Here is an 18060-nt window from a genome sequence, read left to right on the forward strand (position 1 = left end):
TTGGTTCTGTTCTGGGGGCTACTGTGGAACCACTGGAGATTGTGGTGCAAAGGAGGATTGTACATAATATCAAGAACATTATGGACAACCCCAAGAATCCTCTTCAAGAGACCGTCTTTGGTCCGAGTCTTCTTCAAATTCAGTGCAACACAGACCACTACAGGAGACCAGATAGTATGGTAGGTTAATAGATTTTCTTTTGTATTGACATTTTCTGATGCGAGTTTTAGCTGGAGGCAAATGTTACTCCACAAAGTCCTGAGGCAAGAAGCACTAAGAAACAGAGAGTCAAAGACTGCAAAATTAATCAAATTTATTATGGAGAGCCGATCACATGTGATTACAGTAATAATGCTCTAAAACATTAGCATTACTTCAACCGTGTATTGCCGTTTCATAAAGATCTATACTTCCTGAGCTACCAACTGTTTGTACAGAGAGCAACGTAGCTACTGCTCAACTATGCAGTGCAAACTTCTTTTACATGATAAAAGAGTAACTTGCTAGTGAGAAGAAGCTGGGATCCTCTCTTGGCTACAGATGCTTGCAGACGTTTCTGCCTCGGACTTTGAAAGGGATGGTGAGGAACTACTTCCTCTCCTTCATCTCAATAGACAGCTCTATCTGCTTCTTCACTGACTTGGATAATGAACATCTCTGCGACCGGCTGAAGTCTAGGGAGCCGTCAGACTGCTGGGGTTCTTGCTCCGGGTCGGAGCTCGGATCACTTTGGCCCTCTGTGGCTTCTCTTTCCATCATGAAGACAGTTTGAAGTTGGTGGCGGCTTGGGCTCTTGGCACATCTGCTGCGGTACACTGAGCTCGGCAGCGGCGTAGCCTTGAAGCCCTGTCTCTCCTCTCTCCGACCAAAGTTTCCCAGCTCTGCAGCTATCCTGGCTTCCCTCTTTTTCCTCTCCCTTTCCAAGAATTGGAAAGGCTCCTGGCTCCTTCCAGGGCTGCTGTTGTTGTTGCAGCCGCCTCTGGGGCGACGGTTGATGACCTCGTAGAGAGGCAGGTGGATGTGAGCCGGTGCAGGCGAAGCTCTGAACTTCTTCTGGCATTCTCTCAGCTCCTCCAGCTCTCGCCTCAGCAGCGTGTTCTCCAGCTCGACCTCGGAACGTGTCCGCACCCTGTGCCTCTTCCTCTCCTCTTCTCTCAGCATCATCTGGAAGGGTTTGGGGATGGTAACTTTGGAGCCGGACTGAGCTCTGGCACTCGTTTGATGGGACAATCTTCCCTGTGGTTTGGGACAAGAGGCTTTCGGCTGAAACCTGAAGCTCTTCTTTGCCATCATGTGTTCGGGACTATGCATCATTTTTCTGGATGAAAATACAAGAGAATACTTTTTGACACTGGTTCAACTCAAGTAGAACAAAATATTGGAGTTGGAGACTTGCAACCCTGACTAGACTATATAATAAACCAGTTTAACAAGAGAATTAAGGATAACACAGACAGCCTGAGGAACAGTTTTTTTTAAGTTATATCTTCAAGCAGTCCTGCCAAGAACAATAATATGAACTGTTCAGTGAAACGTGACTTTTAGGACCAACCTCTGAAGGGTTTGCTGCTGGTTGGAAGTCCAGTTCAGTTCTCCTAGGAAATCCTCTCCGCTGAGTTCTGATTGGTCCGAGCCACTGGATGTGTCACGAAAGTCCAGCTCCTCCTGGGAATTAATTCTCTGCAGCCTCCTGGTGGGGCCGCTGCCAAAGAGGGTGCCATTACCCTTCCTGTCATAAAAACATTCACAAGTCCTGAGTTATTGTACGCTTGATTTGCTTAACAAATTCAATGACATCCAAGAGAGCCATTATTGTTATTTTGTTTAGTACTTTTTCTACAATGACAGACATCAATGATTTCAGCAAGGATTTTATGGGACAGACCAACACAAAGTAGTGCATATTTGTATACATGAGTTATTTTGACCACATGACAATAGTAGAGATGCACCAGGTATCGGGGACAATGTGAAGGATTCATAAGGGCAGATTTATTAAATCTAATTCTATCAGTGTTCTGAGTGATGTCATGCTTTAGTTATTTTATTGGCTAATATTCTCCTAACTCCACAGACTGAGCAAATTAAATATGTGTTGTATTTATGTTTGACCAAGCTTGTGAAGGTATTGGCGTATCCAAGTGTGAGGTACTGTTCAAGAGTTTAATAAATTTGTAATTCAGAACATCCGTGTCTGCAGATGAACCGACTCAGTCTTGACCCGACCAGCAGATCCTGATAGTCAAATTCAAAGATTTGAACATTTGAGCTAACTTCAGCTTTCCTGTGAACAAGTTGTCCTGCCAAACCTTTGGATTTTTGCAGCTCCAGAGGAAATTCACAGGATTTCTTATTATCAGCAATGTATTGCAAATGCCCATTCCTTGAAAACTGGTACATTTGACTAAAATGATATCTAGACTCAAAATCAGCCTGATTCAAGATAAAAACGAAAGTCAAGATTTAGATGCATTTAAATCTACCACTGAATAGGTTTGAGATTGTGTCTTAATGTATCAAAAATTTTCTTCAAAGTTTTACAGGTTCTTTTTACTTCTCTATAACTTGCTACAGAATTTTAAGAAACTGAAAACTGAGCCACTGTGAACAAACCATTTGTGTGTAATTTCACTCCATTTGTGTTCCATCTAGATGACACCAAAATACCTTGAAGGGGCAGCATCATGTAAAACTGATTTTATAAGGTTTACTTCATGTTATAAGATGATTCCCTCATCAAAAACATACCTGGAGTTTTGCCTCGATTCTTTCATGAATGTTTGAGAAATCCTTTAATCTCCCATGGCAACCATTCAGCTGTGCAAAACATCTGGCTGGACCTAACCCCGCCTTCAAGATGCGGCTCCTTCTTGGAGCTGCAGTTTCTAGGCTTCAGACCTTCTGCTTCACAGAGCAGCCCTCCCTTGTGACCAGTGGCGCAACTACACATTATTCAGGTGGATGCGAAAACATAGATCGGCGCCCCCCACCACCCAACACCCCGAGAGAAGGATCGTCAGGATGAAGGAGCGACGCTCTCACTCCCTCCCCCCCCCCCGAGGCGACGATACGTGAAGGGTAAAACTCGCTACATTTACCTCGTTATGTGCGCGAGGTGAAGGAGCGTAAGGCGCGCCGAAGTGTATGGGAAAACAATCATCGGCGCGCCGCCCCCTCCAGACGGGGTTTTGGCGCCCCCTCTGGTGCTGCGCCCCTATGCGTTGCATACCCTGCATACCCACTTTTTGCGCAACTGCTTGTGACTCCGCCACTCAGTTCCCGCAGACTAGCCAGCAGCAATTAAACACTTTTTGCATCTCCTGAGCTCATTATACTTCTCAGTGAAACGCTGGTAAAAATCTTGTTAAAGGGTTAATAGAGGAGCGATGTTGTGATAACTTCCTGAAGGCGCAGTTTCAGAATTTGTAGTCGCTTTTTTTTTTTTTAGAGAGAGACATAGTCCTAATTTTAAGGCGTTAAATTATTAATTAAAATGGTTTTTAAGTGATTATATATTTTATAACAACTGCAGTTAACAGTTACAATTTTATGCTATAAAATAGCATTATATTCCTGGAAAACACAGAATCCTGCCCCTTTATGGTCTGTAGACGTAACGTGACAAAATATGCCGTTTCTACAGAATGCACAAAACATCAATAAAGGGACAGCTGAACATTTCTGACCGGAACATTTGCTTCTCCTCTCCGTTTCTCCCTCTCCCCAGAACGTCGTCATCCTCCCTTCCTCCATGTCTGTCCTGCCCCTGGCTGATGTACATCCTCTCCAGGTCGGCCATGTTCCTCAGGTGGGCGCTCTTCAGCTCCTCCAGCCTCATGTAGTACTCCTGGTTGGAGAAGAAAACGCGCTCCTCCCTCTGCAGGCCGTAGATTTCCAGCGACAGAGAGCTGCGGACGCCTCGGCCGCCGCTTCCGTCCTCGCTGCTCTCCGAGTCCTGATCGTTCTCCTGGAGGGTCGGATGTACAGTCAAGTGCGTGTCGAACACTGAGGATGTATTTCTTATTATTAGAGAAACAAACCTTCAGATGGTCCTGGTGTAAGCCGATGTTACGCAAAATGGGAAAACTTTATTTTCATGGGCAACTCCAGGCGGCCTCTAGGGCCGGTCTCCTGCAACTTTTAGATGTGTCTCTGCTTCAACACACCTGAGTCAAATAATGAGGTAATTAGGAGGTGATTCGGCTATTGGATCCAGGTGTGTTGGACCAGGGAGACAGATAAGAGTTGCAGGACACCGGCCCTGGAGGACCTGAATTTCCCACCCGTGCTTGGCTAAAGCCAATTTCCAATTTTATTAATGCTGTTTTTTTTTTTTTTTTGTTTTTTTATGGATTATAACGCATGGATTATAACGCATTGTGCTGAGGTGATATAAACATAAAAAGTGCACTGAAGTTTATGCTTTTTTATTATTATTAATTATCTTATACCCCAACAACAGTGAGAAATATTAGTTTTCATTAATTTACAGAAAGGAAAAATATGTTGTTTTCCTGTGTTTGGAATGCCATCACCAGTAACAGCCGATCATGAGTCAAAATTGGCAGATTTAATCGGTAAACAGACATTTTGTTTCAAGTCTCTTCAGTGGTTCTCGTGTATTTTGCAGCATATATACATATACGAGTTCTATTTTAAGTTAGATTTTTAACACTGAATCATATTTTTGTAGCTGAGATATTAAAATATAGTGAACTAAATAAGATTATTTGTATTTTTTCCATGAATTAAAAGAAATCAGTATAAGACATATGAGTCTATTAGAAGTTGCAGATGATTATAGTGCAACTTGATTTCCATTTGCGTCTACAAAACAAATTCCTCCTTGCTATTTTACTGAAAAAGTGTAATACCAAAACGCATAGTAGTGCAAATGCCCATCGTTTGAAAGCAGTTACATTTTACTAAAGTGATATTTACTGTCTGCATGTAGTCTCAACTTAGGTCAAGTTTATTTGTATAGCACATTTCATCAACTAGGCATTTCAAAGTGGTTTATATAATAAAACATCACAAAGGTCTTCAACTACAAAATAAGCAATAAACATTACATTTTGTCAAACATCATAAAAATCATCAAGTAAATGTATTTCAATGTACAATGCAAATTACATGCGTTTTTGAAAAAGCGCCTATTTGTAATAACAGTTCTGATATAGTATTATTATTATTATTAATCTTGTTTTTTTATTGCTTTTAATACTTTGAGAATCTTTTGTGTGAACCTTTATATCTGTTTCTGCTGTTAAGTGTGCAGGACAAGAGAGAGGCTGTTTCTATTCTGTTTTAAATCGGTCTGCAGTGTTCCAGCTGAGAAATGCTAAATGGAAGAAAAAAAGGTTGTGATTTTAGAGCCACAGTGGATATAAAGCCTCACCTCACTAATGCAGTCCTCGTCCTTCTCAAAGTAAATTTCTCTCTGCTCCCCATACAAAGCCATCAGCTCATTGTTCTCCAGAGCAGGCGACCGGTACATCACTGCCACGTTCTTCCTTATTTCCTCTGGGAAACAAAACCTCAGAATCAGCCAGAAGCCGAGCGCAGCGGTTGTGTGTGTGAGAGTGTATTCTCCTCCGTCACCTCGCTCTTCACACTGACCTGCTGAACAAACAGCCTGTTAAGACAGCAGCAAAGATTAGCACGGATCCCCTCCCCTCTCTCTCTCTTGCCCTTCTCTCACACATGCAGGCTACCAGCATTATCCTCTTACATGTAGGACTGCTGGCCAGGTGGGCCATATGGTCCCTCTGGGATTTTCACTTAGGGGCGTAATCACGGGTGTGTTAGATGTCAGAGTGAATTTTGCCTGATCTGATTTTCAGATTAACTCAACGGTGTGAGAGCTGATCGGCAGGCTGCATCTGTTGGGGCTTGGAAGGGGTCTGTAGGGCAAAAACATTGCGGAGATGGAAAGAGAACGACGTGCCCTGCTGCACTTTTGTGCCACTTTTTTTACTGACCAAGTTTATCCACACCCAGGAGAGTTTCTTTCCCCCCTTCTGTGTGCTCAAGGCTTTCCACAGATCTGTTATAAACATTATTTTAGAAGTTGTGTGGTCTGTTAGCGCGTTACATTCAAATGCAACGCTTCAAGATCATTTTTATGCCAATTATTAAAATATTTGTAAGGTGTTATGGAAAGAGTTGTAATAGATTTAGAATATATTTTGTTTTTAATGAAAGTTCAGAGTAAAAGAGTTTATAAATGCACTTAAAATAACATCAAAATGTATCATTCTAACATAGATTAAGCACAATAATTCAAATATATTTAAAGTATAAGTGTACATAGTTGCACTTCAGCACATAAAAGTAAATGAAATGCACTTTGAGTTGATTTTCAATTGTATTTAAATTCTACTAATATTTACCAAGCATGAAATAAGTTGTTTTAATATAGCACTATAATTTATGGAACATATTTAGCATGAGATTTTAGTACAGCTACGTATAATTTTATTTTTTTTCCCCCTGAGTAAGCCAACACTGGACAATGTTTCTCATGTAAAAGGGTTATCAAAAGCAGATTTTTTTTTTTTTTACTGTGGATTTGCAGATTGGCTCATAAGTTAAGCTCAGGTGAAAACAGACTTGGCTTCAGGAGCTGACAGATGAAGTTGGAGAGTTGCACCACCAACCACAGCCAACCCATAATCCTTTTACTTTGCTTTCGCGACGCTGTTGTTCATCTCGTGCCTCGGCAGCTCTCGCCATCTGTCTCCTGTCTTCTTCTTTTGCTTCCACCACCTGTCTGTGTAAGAGTCCCGGAGAAACAGCTTTGAAACCCTTTCCTTTCTTTACACAGGTGTGTGTTATTTGATATCCGTGTGGTCAGTAATTACTGCCTTTCACAAGTAGATGTTTTGTTTTCCACTTGTCCTGTCCTGATATTTGACTTACATATTTATTATTTATTTATTTACCTGCCACCAACAAGCCCACGGGACAGCACCCAGGTCTAAGATCTAAAATCCTTGCATAGTGGGAACAATATGGGGAAAATTCAAAAGCTTTGAAATTTATGTCAGATAAGCAGTTTTTTTTGTTGTTTTTTTTACATCCCCATGTCAGCCAGTTCACTTCATCAGCCTTCTTGTGACGTCATCTGCTCCCAGACACGGCTGGCATTAACTGACTATAAACCTCCACCAACCCCTTGAGGTGCAACATTGCAACGCATCCACTAGATGGCGATGTCACGCCTTTTTTGCTTCCATTGGTAACGCAGCACCGGTACCGGAAACATCTTTTACTTTCAGACGAGACATTATCAACCTGCAGTGTTACATAATTAGATAAACACATCTGTGTTTGTCTGTGACACCTACTCACATCGAGATGTCTCGTGATACTGAACTCTGCTGCTGCTCCTGGCTTGTTTATTATCTCTGGAATCACCCTGTCTTTTTTTTTCTTCCCCATGCAAGTCTCCTCAAACACCTTGCTCTAGGTTCACATCAACTTTTCCTTCACAGCATCTGAGGTACAGACGCTCCTTTGTGTGAGAGAGGAACACATTCCAGCTGCAGCAAAAATAATCCATTCATTCAGTCTGGTGCTTTAGTTCAGCTGAGACCAGTTCAGTTCACGATTGGTCAGATTCAGGGCTTTTTAGTGATGGCACATAGTGGCAGCATATTTGAGCAGGTTGGAGGACAAACGTCTGTAACTTTGTTTGAAGGTTTTTCCATGAGTATGCTTCAATATTACTCCGTGCACTCTGAAATTCTTATGATAAATATATAAGAGATTTTCTGGCATATTAACTAGAAGGTCTGAAGACTAATTGGCCTTATGTGGCAGTGAACCCTCTTTTTTATGGCTAAGGTTTACGGATTAGTTTTACTGCTAAGGTGTGAATTGAGTTTAGGGTTAGGCATGTACAGATAATGGTTAGGCTTAAGGTAAGTGTCGGGGTTAATTTGCAGAAATGAATGAAAACTGAATGGAAGTCAATAAATAGCCATTGTGAAAGTAGAAAGACACACTTGTGTGCGTGTGTGTGGTTTTCCAGAGTGTTTCTTTTGGATGAATGGATGCAGTGTTCGGTCCGAGTGGGGCAGAGTAAACAGTCATCACAAGACTGGATTTTCCTTCTCCTCCCAGGCCTCGGCGGGTTCTGTTCTGCTCTTCTGCACCAAGTGGAGGTTTAGAAATCTGAAGGAGCTCAGAATCCTCAACACAGATCCCTCAGCTGTTTCACCAATCTTTTGATTTGGGCATCAGTTACTGTAACCGACTGCATTAAGGGTGTTTTATCAACTACAGTGCCATCAAGCAGACTATTAAGTCCCATCAATTAAGATAATTAGGCATGGTTTTCAACACTTGCTACTAAGAAATCATCTAAAATGTGCAGCATTTTATTTTGTAACAGTGTTCAGACTACACCGTTTGATGTAATTACAGCTACAAGTTTTTTTGTTTGCTCTACATCAATTTAGCTCATCCAGACACAACCACGCACAGAGAGACTCAAATCTTTGCCCTTTATCCTTCACAGCTCAGCACAAGCTGTGTCTGATTGGATGAAAGGTGCCTGTGAATATTCATTTTTAATTATCAAATCCACAAGGTTGTGGGTAGGTTGGTGTGTGTATGTGTGTGTTTCTCCTGACCTCTCACTACAGGGTGTGACTTCTGATTGAAGTGTTCCTTGAAGTTTTGATAGTTGTTTTTTCCTGGTAGAAACCAGTTCCTGGTGTCCAGCACTCCTTCTTGATCCTTGGAATTATTGAAGAAATCTTCTTGAGACTCTCCACTAGGGGTTGCATGACTACATATTTTTTCTAAGTCAAGGTCAACAAAGTGAAAGTTGACTCAACTTTGAGAAACGCAGGAGGAAATGCTTCACACCAACTTTGAGGCTTTAGATCAGGGTTGTCCAAAGTCGATCCTGGAGGGTCGGCGTCCTTCATGTCTTGGTTCATTCCCTGGTGGTAGTAACTACCTTTTCATTCACTTGTGTTGAACCAGGGAGAAAACTAAACACTTGCAAAAGACAGTTTAGTCAGTTGCAAAAGACAGTTTAGTCAGATGTCTACTGACTTCTAAAAGGAACAAAAAATTTTATCCTGGGCTTTTTTTGGCAGGAGTGGAGCAGAGCGACGGTCTTCTGTCACCGTGGTCCGAAAACTTGCACAAAGTTGACTCTAACTTTTTTTCTGGCCAGTTTTACAACGACCGGTACTAATGCTCACCTTAGACAGCTGCAGCAATTGGGAGTCAAATTATTAAGTTTGCTTGTTGTTGAAGGCAAATATCTGTGCTTATCTCATAATGCTTATCTCGTGACATTTATCAACCAAACTGAATTTTTATGTGTTCAGTTCAAGACAGAGACAGTAAAAGACAAAAGTCATCAAAAATTAGAATCTTTCTTGCTGCACTAAAAGGACTCTGCTGTCTTTTGGTTATGAATTGGACTTCCAAAAATAGAGTTGCTCTTTTCTACCATCTTCAGATATGTCGTCACAACATCTCTGGAGAAAAGTTTGCATACTAGAGGAAACCCCCCTCCCAACAACTTTTCTTTCCTCTAAGGTCACACGGACTTGTGGTAGAGGAGAAGGTGCTAGTGCTTTCACAGAAGTGCGTACAAAGGCAGACTTTCACTTGTGAAATTGTGGCGCTAAAAAGCAATGTGGGCGAAGACGCTCATTTTAGTCCTCTGCAGGAATAAACATTGACGTAACTACTGGGTAGAGAAGTGGCTCTTTAGCCTGCTAATCACCCTCTTCACAGCAGCACTTCCCTACCTGTTTGTGTTGGACAGGAACACTCCACCCTCAAGTCAACAAGTTCCTCTCATCAACAACTTTCATAACACAACCTGCTTTAAATGAGACCCAAAATCCAGACTGACGTCGGGAGTCAAACGGGTCGTCCACTCAGAGATATTCCCATCAGATAAAAGCTGTTCACATGACTTCCTGTATTTTAAAATCTGTTTCTAAATATACCACATTGGACAAACAGGAAATAAGCAGCTAGTGCTTGCACAGATTGAATTTAAATTTTTACCGTCAATTTCTACCAGAACCTTTGTGTTTTAAGGAAGTTTTCCAAATAATTAATACGCTTAAACCCTCAAGCCCTAGAAGCACAGAAAGGTAAATATAAACTTTGAGAAATAAAAGTTTAAGAAAAACAACTTGTACCATATTTACCCGGTATTACCTGACATTAAAAGTCTATTAAAATGGACTTTTAATGTCATTGGGTTGTGTTAAGTCTGACTAGAGAATGAATTGTGTACATTTAGTAGCATTACTATTTTATACATTCAGATAGGTTTTAGCCAAACTAGTCATACAGTAAGGAATGCCATCAGTTTAATTTTCCATTTCAAGCACCAAGCATCATCAGGTGAGTAAAGAGTCTCCAAGTCGCTTTGCCTTAGGTAAGTAACATTATTACCTTATTGATACAGTATCTAAGTAGCAGCTGTGTTGATTCTCTAGCAGTAGTGGACACGTATGGTATACAGCGTGTTCGAGCGCTGCGGCGGTCATGCTGCAGAATCTTTTTGATATGTCCAAAACATCCGTAGCAGCTCAACTTAACTGGTGATCAGATTATATTCAATGAGTAACCATTTTTCTAATTCCTATATATTAATTATATGCCAGTATATGTATTTATCTTGCACTTGCAGATGAGTTTACTTCCTATTTTAGTGTCGCTGCAGGCTATTGATGGTAATCAGTCGATACCCATCATCCATATGATTGAGTCCTGTAGTTTTTCCCTCTTTGCCCCTGGTCAGTTTGTCGTTAACCTTGTAAATCATTGAAAGGCATGTTTTCCCCTGAGAGGTTTTAGCTTTGTTTTGGATCACCTTCCTGTCTATGGTCTTAGCTTTGTCGTGTTTGCAGGCAATTTCCTGACTTGAATGCAGTAAACCAAGGTTTATTAACAATATATAAAAAATGTGAAAATGTGCAACTAGAGATGCTCTTTTCTCTGAACAGGTCAGTGGAGGTTTGGGAGATGATTACAAGGTGGATTGCTTTTAGGGGGAATAAGCTTACAGTCTTGATGATGGTTTGCATGCGCTGGAGAAGGTAAAATGGGTTCTAGTGTGAAAATCGGTTCCTGGAGAGGATGTGGGTTTGAGGTGAGTCACCGGTTCTGGAGAAGTGAGAGGATGAGCTTTTCTTTCCAGAGAGGTTGGCTGGTGACGGATGTTGATCTGAGTGCAGACAGAGAGACAGAGAGCGAAGGTAAGTTTGACCTTCAGTCAAGCTGCAGTACAACCTCTTGAGATTTAATTACAATCTCAAGAGGTTGTAATAAAGAGAACACTAAAGAACGCTATGAGGCTAGAGACTGAAGGTTTATCATCCGGCAGAGAGAGGATGTCCTGCAGCTTCTTATATCCTCAGAGGTTTGACAGAACTGCAGGTTTGCAGTTTTCACAGAGTCAGGAACCCGATTTGTACAATCAGGAACCCGATCTGCCAAGATCCACTCTAGAAACGAGAATCCCACTCAAACCAAAACACACTCACACACCCAAGTCCAAACGAGCGGTTTGCTGATCCATCAATCATGAGCACATTCAAATGGTTCTGTTCCCGGGCCTGACTCATTTTCATAACCACAGCTTTTCATTTGAGTGAAAGAACATGCTGGGAAACAATTTGGCTTAAGTAAAATAACTTCCCCTACAGATGCAAGAGGCATTCCACAATTGAAGGTTTCCTGTGAGTAGGAAAACTACAAAGGGACAAAAAGCTGCCAGGTTTAATAGCTTAGCACAGCTTTAGCCGTGCTCAGGATTTTCTTTTGATGTAATTTAGCTATTATAGTGTTTTGGGGATAAATCTACACACTATAGTCACAGTCGAGGCATGAAGTATAAATCCTGTTTGAAACAAACGTTGTCTTGTTCACATCTGTGTGTTATTTAACAGAACATTTGATTAGCACTTCAAAACACTTGTTTCATTTGGGGAGAAAATGTAAATATCTGTCCCTTTAGAAGTAGTTGTTCACAAAAGGGTTGAGCCCTGTCTTTTGTTGAATGCTTCCCGAGAATTATGTTTTGGTCTGTGGGGATGACCAAAGGCTTCCGAGGAAGCAGATGAAGTAAAGCCAAGACAAAGAAAGAGATCGTTGTCAACAGGAAATTCAATGAGAACCATCAGTGGAGCTGAAGACCCTCCCTCCCTGCTCAAAACCAGAACTTTAATCAAGCATAACATCTTAATCCGATCCTGGCGAATCTTCCTGTAACAGTTGTGTCAGTGTTTCATCTCAAAAACCCAGTTGTATGATTGAGTTTGCTTTCTGGACGTTGTCTGGGGAAACTAGCACGAGCTTCTTGTTTCCAGTGACTACGCAACAAAGTCTGATGAGAACGCAAGTCTGAACTTCCTCTGACACAAATCTCTGTGGTCATGCCCAGACTGCACTGCTCTTGCACGGACGCTCCACTCGTGAGGCATATAGGTGCTTTAACACGCACACTGTTGCTGGTGAGAAAGATCAACACTTCTCAGCTTTGCTGATACTGAACGGCATTATATTTGTGCCACCATCCTGAGCCTAAGCCTTGAACCTTTTCATTTTGTAATTACTTGTGAATTAATAAGATGGAGCAACACAAAACTGAAGATAGAAAAGGACTGAAACGTGTGGAATTTAAATACCTTGATGTGTGTGTGTGTATATATATACCTTGATGATGTATACCTTGATGTGTGTATATATATATATATATATATATATATATATATATATATATATATATATATATATATATATATATATATATACACACATATATATCTCCCCAGGAACAACATCAGATATCTCAATCCAGAAATGTGCAGTTCTAGGCACAGCCAAGATACTGCGCAGAACGACCCGAGCTCAGAGGATGAAACAGACCACCCGCGGAGGGTGAGAAGGGAATTTTTTTATATATATATATATATATACACACACACATCAAGGTATAGCAAAGTATATATATACTTTGCTGCCTGGCAAAGTATATATATATACTTTGCCAGGCAGCACCAATTAAAAAGAAATAGGGAAATAAAATAAAAACTCGTAGCCTAAAAATACTCAGTTATTAATACAAATATACTTGCCCACATTAAGCATTTAGGTTTTGTGTCAATATTTGTTGAGCTACTGTGTGACATGTGAAATATATTTTGAGATTCAACAGTAGAGATAAGGTAACTGATAATTCCCCGTGCAGATTAAAACCCACAAACCTGTCAACTCACATCCTCCACACTTTTGCAAAGTTGATGTGCCACCAGCTCAAGTATCTACATTTATATCAACTTTATACCAGAAATTGCATGTGACATTTTCTTGTTTTTAGAGATGGGATATATAGATGGGAATATATATTCTTTTCCTCTATTACTACTTTAGCGGCTCTTTCCCACATTTACCCAGCATGCCTTTTTACAGCCCCCACAGAGCAAAAAAAAAAAAAATGACCCAGTTGGGAATGGCTCTAGTGGTTTCACATGAGAACGGATCATGCTAAGATCTGCACTCGCAGCACTTCCAGCACGTACACCAGCTTTTTAGTCTTTCTCTTTTGTTGCCCTTCGAATATTCCTTTTACTGCTCGCATTCGTTGATGCTTCAGCTCGAATACCCACAGGCGTGTTACGACACAGCCGACGTCTGCACTGCTGCTTTGTGCAGCAAAACCTCTCTTGGTAAAGGTGTTGTGAGGGAAATCTTAGCTCAAGTTTGAAGTGACGTTTGACACATTTGCAGTCGTACCACCTGCACCACAACCCCAATTCAAGCAAAGAAATTTAGGTCGGTCACAGAGTGACAGATTTCCACATTTAAACCAAAATGAGTGCTGCACATTGTTACCGTTACTGCAGGTGCTTGCACCATCAACAATATCACCCTGGAAGTAAAGGCGGTGAGGAAAATGAGAGGAAGACTGTGCATCTCACTGCACAGTCTTCCTCTCAAGACATGGGACTGAACAAACCACTGTTCAGAGTGGAAGAACAAACTACTTCTTCAGAAGGCCTTTCACACACTTGATGTGGGTTTTGCTTTGACTCATTGAAATGTAGGTATTCTCCTGCTAGCCCAATAATCTTGGCACACTATCTGACTGTATCTGTTAAAAATGTTTTTGAAGAGTTCTTAGTAAAGCGGTGGCACGCACAACACATTTATAACTACTGGAAAGGAAATACTAAATAGGGACAGTTCGTTACACAATGCTTCAGGACCGCTAGTAAGATAACTGTTAACTGATGGAAACGATCAATCCTGGTAGCACAGATTTAATACCAAAAGCCAATCAAAATCTGGTAATGGTGAAAGGTTTTGAAACTGGTGTAAATTATGTTCTTCACAAACTTCACATCTTTACTCTTGTTGTGCCTTCATGTCTTGTTGTGCCTCTATGTCAGATGTTTTTGGAATAATAAACATTTAAGTCTCAATAGTGACTCAATAGATTTTACTGAGAAACACATCAAGTTAAGGTTAAATAAAAAGTCAATGGTTTCTCATTGAGGATCAGTGTAATTTCTTGACCAAAGATTGAAAATATCCATGTTTTTCTCCGGACTATAAGGTGAAGTTAAGAGCTTTAATCAGAAAACAACAGTGTGCCTTGTAATCTGGAACACCTTATACATTGTTCTGGAGTAAAACAGCCCCCTGTAGTGAATTAATATGGATTTTGTGTGTTGTACACATTGCAGAGTGATACATACTGCACCTTGAGTGACTGACTTATCTGACTTTTGTTTCACTTAATGTGCCTTATAGTCCAGTGCGCTTCATATATGAAAAAAGACAGTGTGCCCTATAGTAAGGAAAAGATAGCAGTTGTCATTCCTTTCTCTATCAAGCACCTGCTTGCTGGCAGTCCTGATCTAGCTCTGCCCTGGTGGCAACTCGATCCCTGTGTTGAACTCTTTTCAGGACGCACTCACTTGCTGAACTTTCTTGGCAATTCTAAAGCTTTTCTCACAGCACTTAAAACCTTTCTCCCATAAGATGACAATTCAGAAACGTGTTGATTTTTGTAGAATCAGATCCAGGGTTAATTTGTCATTGTACAGAAGCACAGCAAACTTTGTTTAAGTAGAACACATCGAACACATCAAAAGAATGAACATACAATAGAAGATTAATTTTCGTTGATTTGGTTGGATGGTTTGCTGGTCAAAAATAAGTAAATAAAATAAACTCAGAATGACAATGTATGGTTTAGTGATTAATTTTTTGCTTTCGCTGCTAAAGCAAAAACCTGGTTTGTGTTGTTGATATCCCTTGCTGTTTTTAAAAATAAAACGTTGGGGAAAACTGTCCAAACATGGACAGTTTTCACCCTAAAAATGATGAATTAATGTCTATAAAAAGAATAAACAATAACTGATGTGACGGAGCCACTTCAAACTTGCTGGCACTAAGAGTGGCATGCATCTAGAAGTTTCTCTAGAAAACCCGACTATCTCGTTTTTGTGCTTAAACCTGTTTCGTGCCACTGCGTTACATGAACCTAACAGAATAAAAGTGGTTAAATTAAGTCATCAGCAAGTGAAAACCTGAAGTGAACCTGAAATAAAAAAGGGAAGTAGATTTTTCTAAAGGTATTTTGTAACAGTAGTCTCATGTTTAGAGAGTCGTTTTCAGGATTTCTATCAAGGACTAATATTCACAGCCAGTGGCGCTAACGCCAGAGATGGCCTGTCTTTATGTCATACACCACAAGGTATCACAAATCACAGGAAATGAGAAAAGGGGGTACTGTGAGCACAAATATGCACCTGATCACCATAAGATTCAGGTTTCATTTCCCCTTCCAGAATAAGCCCTCCTTCCTCTACATCAACTTCAGCTACTCATCGCACTCGTTCATAAGCCACCAGGCCTTTTTACATCACTAGTTTGATTTTTTCTTGGTAGGTTGTAGCTCCAAATTAGGCCACGTGCTCTCTAAAAAAAAAACACTCTAGTATTTGCAAGCTTAGTTATTGGCATTTGAATGTCGACTGAGTGGAAATCGTAAACTACTGGAACAGACACAAAGACTTCTCTGTTGCTGTCGCCGCCCTGTAATGCAATAAAAAGAATCCCAGGAAGGAGAAAGAGAGAGTCTTTTCTGTCCTGACCTTTCCAGGGATGAGGGTCTGTGATTCCTGTTCCCTTTTATAGGCATCATTGTTGCTCTTCCAAAGAACACAGGAAAGATGCCAGCCTTTGTTTATGAACTCATTTTCTCCTCTTTTAGTTCATCTGAATGCTAGCCAGAAGAGAGTTCTTTAGTCACCTAGCTAACTTTTCAACTTTTCACTTAAAACTCAATAGGACAGCTGCATAATAATTATGGGTCTTCTCCAGACTCTGGTCTGTAATGTCCAGTATTACGGCCCAACGTAACATCTGTAACATTTTCACTGCCTTAAATTCATGTCTCCTGCTAGAAAGCCCAAAACTAGTTGCCTGCCTCAAAATTAGACAACCTGAAACTGAATCTGCCTCAATGACCTGTTCCTGACTGCTAGTCCCAAATCAGGTATCTAACTTTAAAGTTTAACTAACCCACCCTGTAAAAGCTAAAATTTAGAAAAAATCCATCAAATTGAGCCAAGAGACACCAAGGGGTGGGGTGGGGTGTTGAGAGGAGAGGGGAAGCGGGACAGAAGAAGCACTGTAGCTAACTTATAAACTTCATTGCTACATTTAGTGACTAGTGACATTTTATCAAAAAATTAATAAGTGACAAATCTAGCAATTTTTTTTAATTTTTTGCATTATCGGCGGCAACACTCTGCAGCTCTGAATGAGATAAAGTGTGACTGTGAGACGCTTTAATACCCAAACGCAGGGCTGTGTAATGTTTTAAACAGCTTTGACAAACAGAAGCCAACTGTTTAGGCACCGTTCAACCAAAGGGGTCAGCACTGAGATTAGTTTAGACAAAACATAGAAGAACTAAACAAATTTATGTACAAATGTCACAAAGATAGAACCCTTCATAACCTATTTAGACAGTTTATCAACAACCAAAAGTGGATTTGGGGGTTAGTTACACTTTAACATCAGGTGCCCTGCTACAACCTCAAACTAGGACCCTGACAAACTTTACGATTCCTGCTTCAAGCCCAAAACGAGGTCCCACATCAGGAACCCAAATACCAACTCAAACCTAATTTCCTCTGTAAGGTGTCACAATATCAGTTTCAAGGTTAAGATTCCAAGTAGGGTCTAAAATTAATGTCTGCAACTCTAAAGTGAACAAACTAAAGGTGATGCATGGTCATTTTTTAACCCAAAATTGGTTTCGCATGCATCAGCATGCAAAACCTTTTTTCTGGAACAATTTGAGATCATGTCATGACCAGTTGGTTTTTGAGATTCTTTTAACCTGATGTGCTTCATCAGACAGCTCCTTTGTGGGGGGATTCGTACCTCTGCAGATGGGTAGTTACTTTTCACATAGGTCCAGGTTGGCTTGGGTAACATTGATGAGCAGAAACAGAAGAAATCTTTAAGGGAACAGATGCGTTTTCACCGCATCAGTTGATTATTGCGCCTTTATTCGGCATTGTAGAGCTTAGTGTTACATCATGAAAAAAAAAACAGCTATTGATATCCTCACGGCAGCTGAAAGCAATGTTATCTCCTCCTGATAATGACCGGAGAGTTACTACGACCATGAACATCATTTATCTCCGTGGAAACAGCTCAGTAAATGCTGATAATTGTCTGAGAGAGCCTTACTTTAAAGGAAGTGGCTCATTAGAGATCTGGTTGAAACTGTTGATGCGTGTGCGTGCGTGTGTGTGTGCGTGTAGGGGCGTGTGTGTGTGTGTGTGTGTGTGTGTGTGTGTGTGTGTGTGTGTGTGTGTGTGTGTGTGTGCGTGCGTGCGGGCGCGTGTGTGTGTGTGTGTGTGTGCGTGTGTGTGCGTGTGTGTGCGTGTGTGTGTGTGTGTGTGTGTGTGTGTGTGTGTGTGTGTGTGTGTGCGTGCGTGCGTGCGCGCGTGTGTGTGTGTGTGTGTGCGTGTGTGTGCGTGT

The 18060-nt window shown here is 40.9% G+C and overlaps 1 protein-coding gene across 1 annotated transcript; it reads right to left on the reverse strand.

The window, feature by feature from the left end:
- Positions 1-296: 296 nt before the first annotated feature.
- Positions 297-4257, reverse strand: LOC103476502 (uncharacterized). Its single transcript, XM_008428905.2, has 4 exons — positions 4041-4257; positions 3687-3967; positions 1553-1729; positions 297-1318 (listed from the first exon to the last, which is right to left on the reverse strand). Exons 2-4 carry the CDS (start codon positions 3836-3838, stop codon positions 589-591), a joined length of 1059 nt encoding a protein of 352 aa, XP_008427127.1. The 5' UTR covers positions 3839-3967; positions 4041-4257; the 3' UTR covers positions 297-588.
- Positions 4258-18060: the final 13803 nt, after the last annotated feature.

Source organism: Poecilia reticulata, chromosome 15 (assembly GCF_904066995.2).
Source record: "Poecilia reticulata chromosome 15, P_reticulata-male-v2, whole genome shotgun sequence".
Classification (NCBI taxonomy): domain Eukaryota; kingdom Metazoa; phylum Chordata; class Actinopteri; order Cyprinodontiformes; family Poeciliidae; genus Poecilia; species Poecilia reticulata.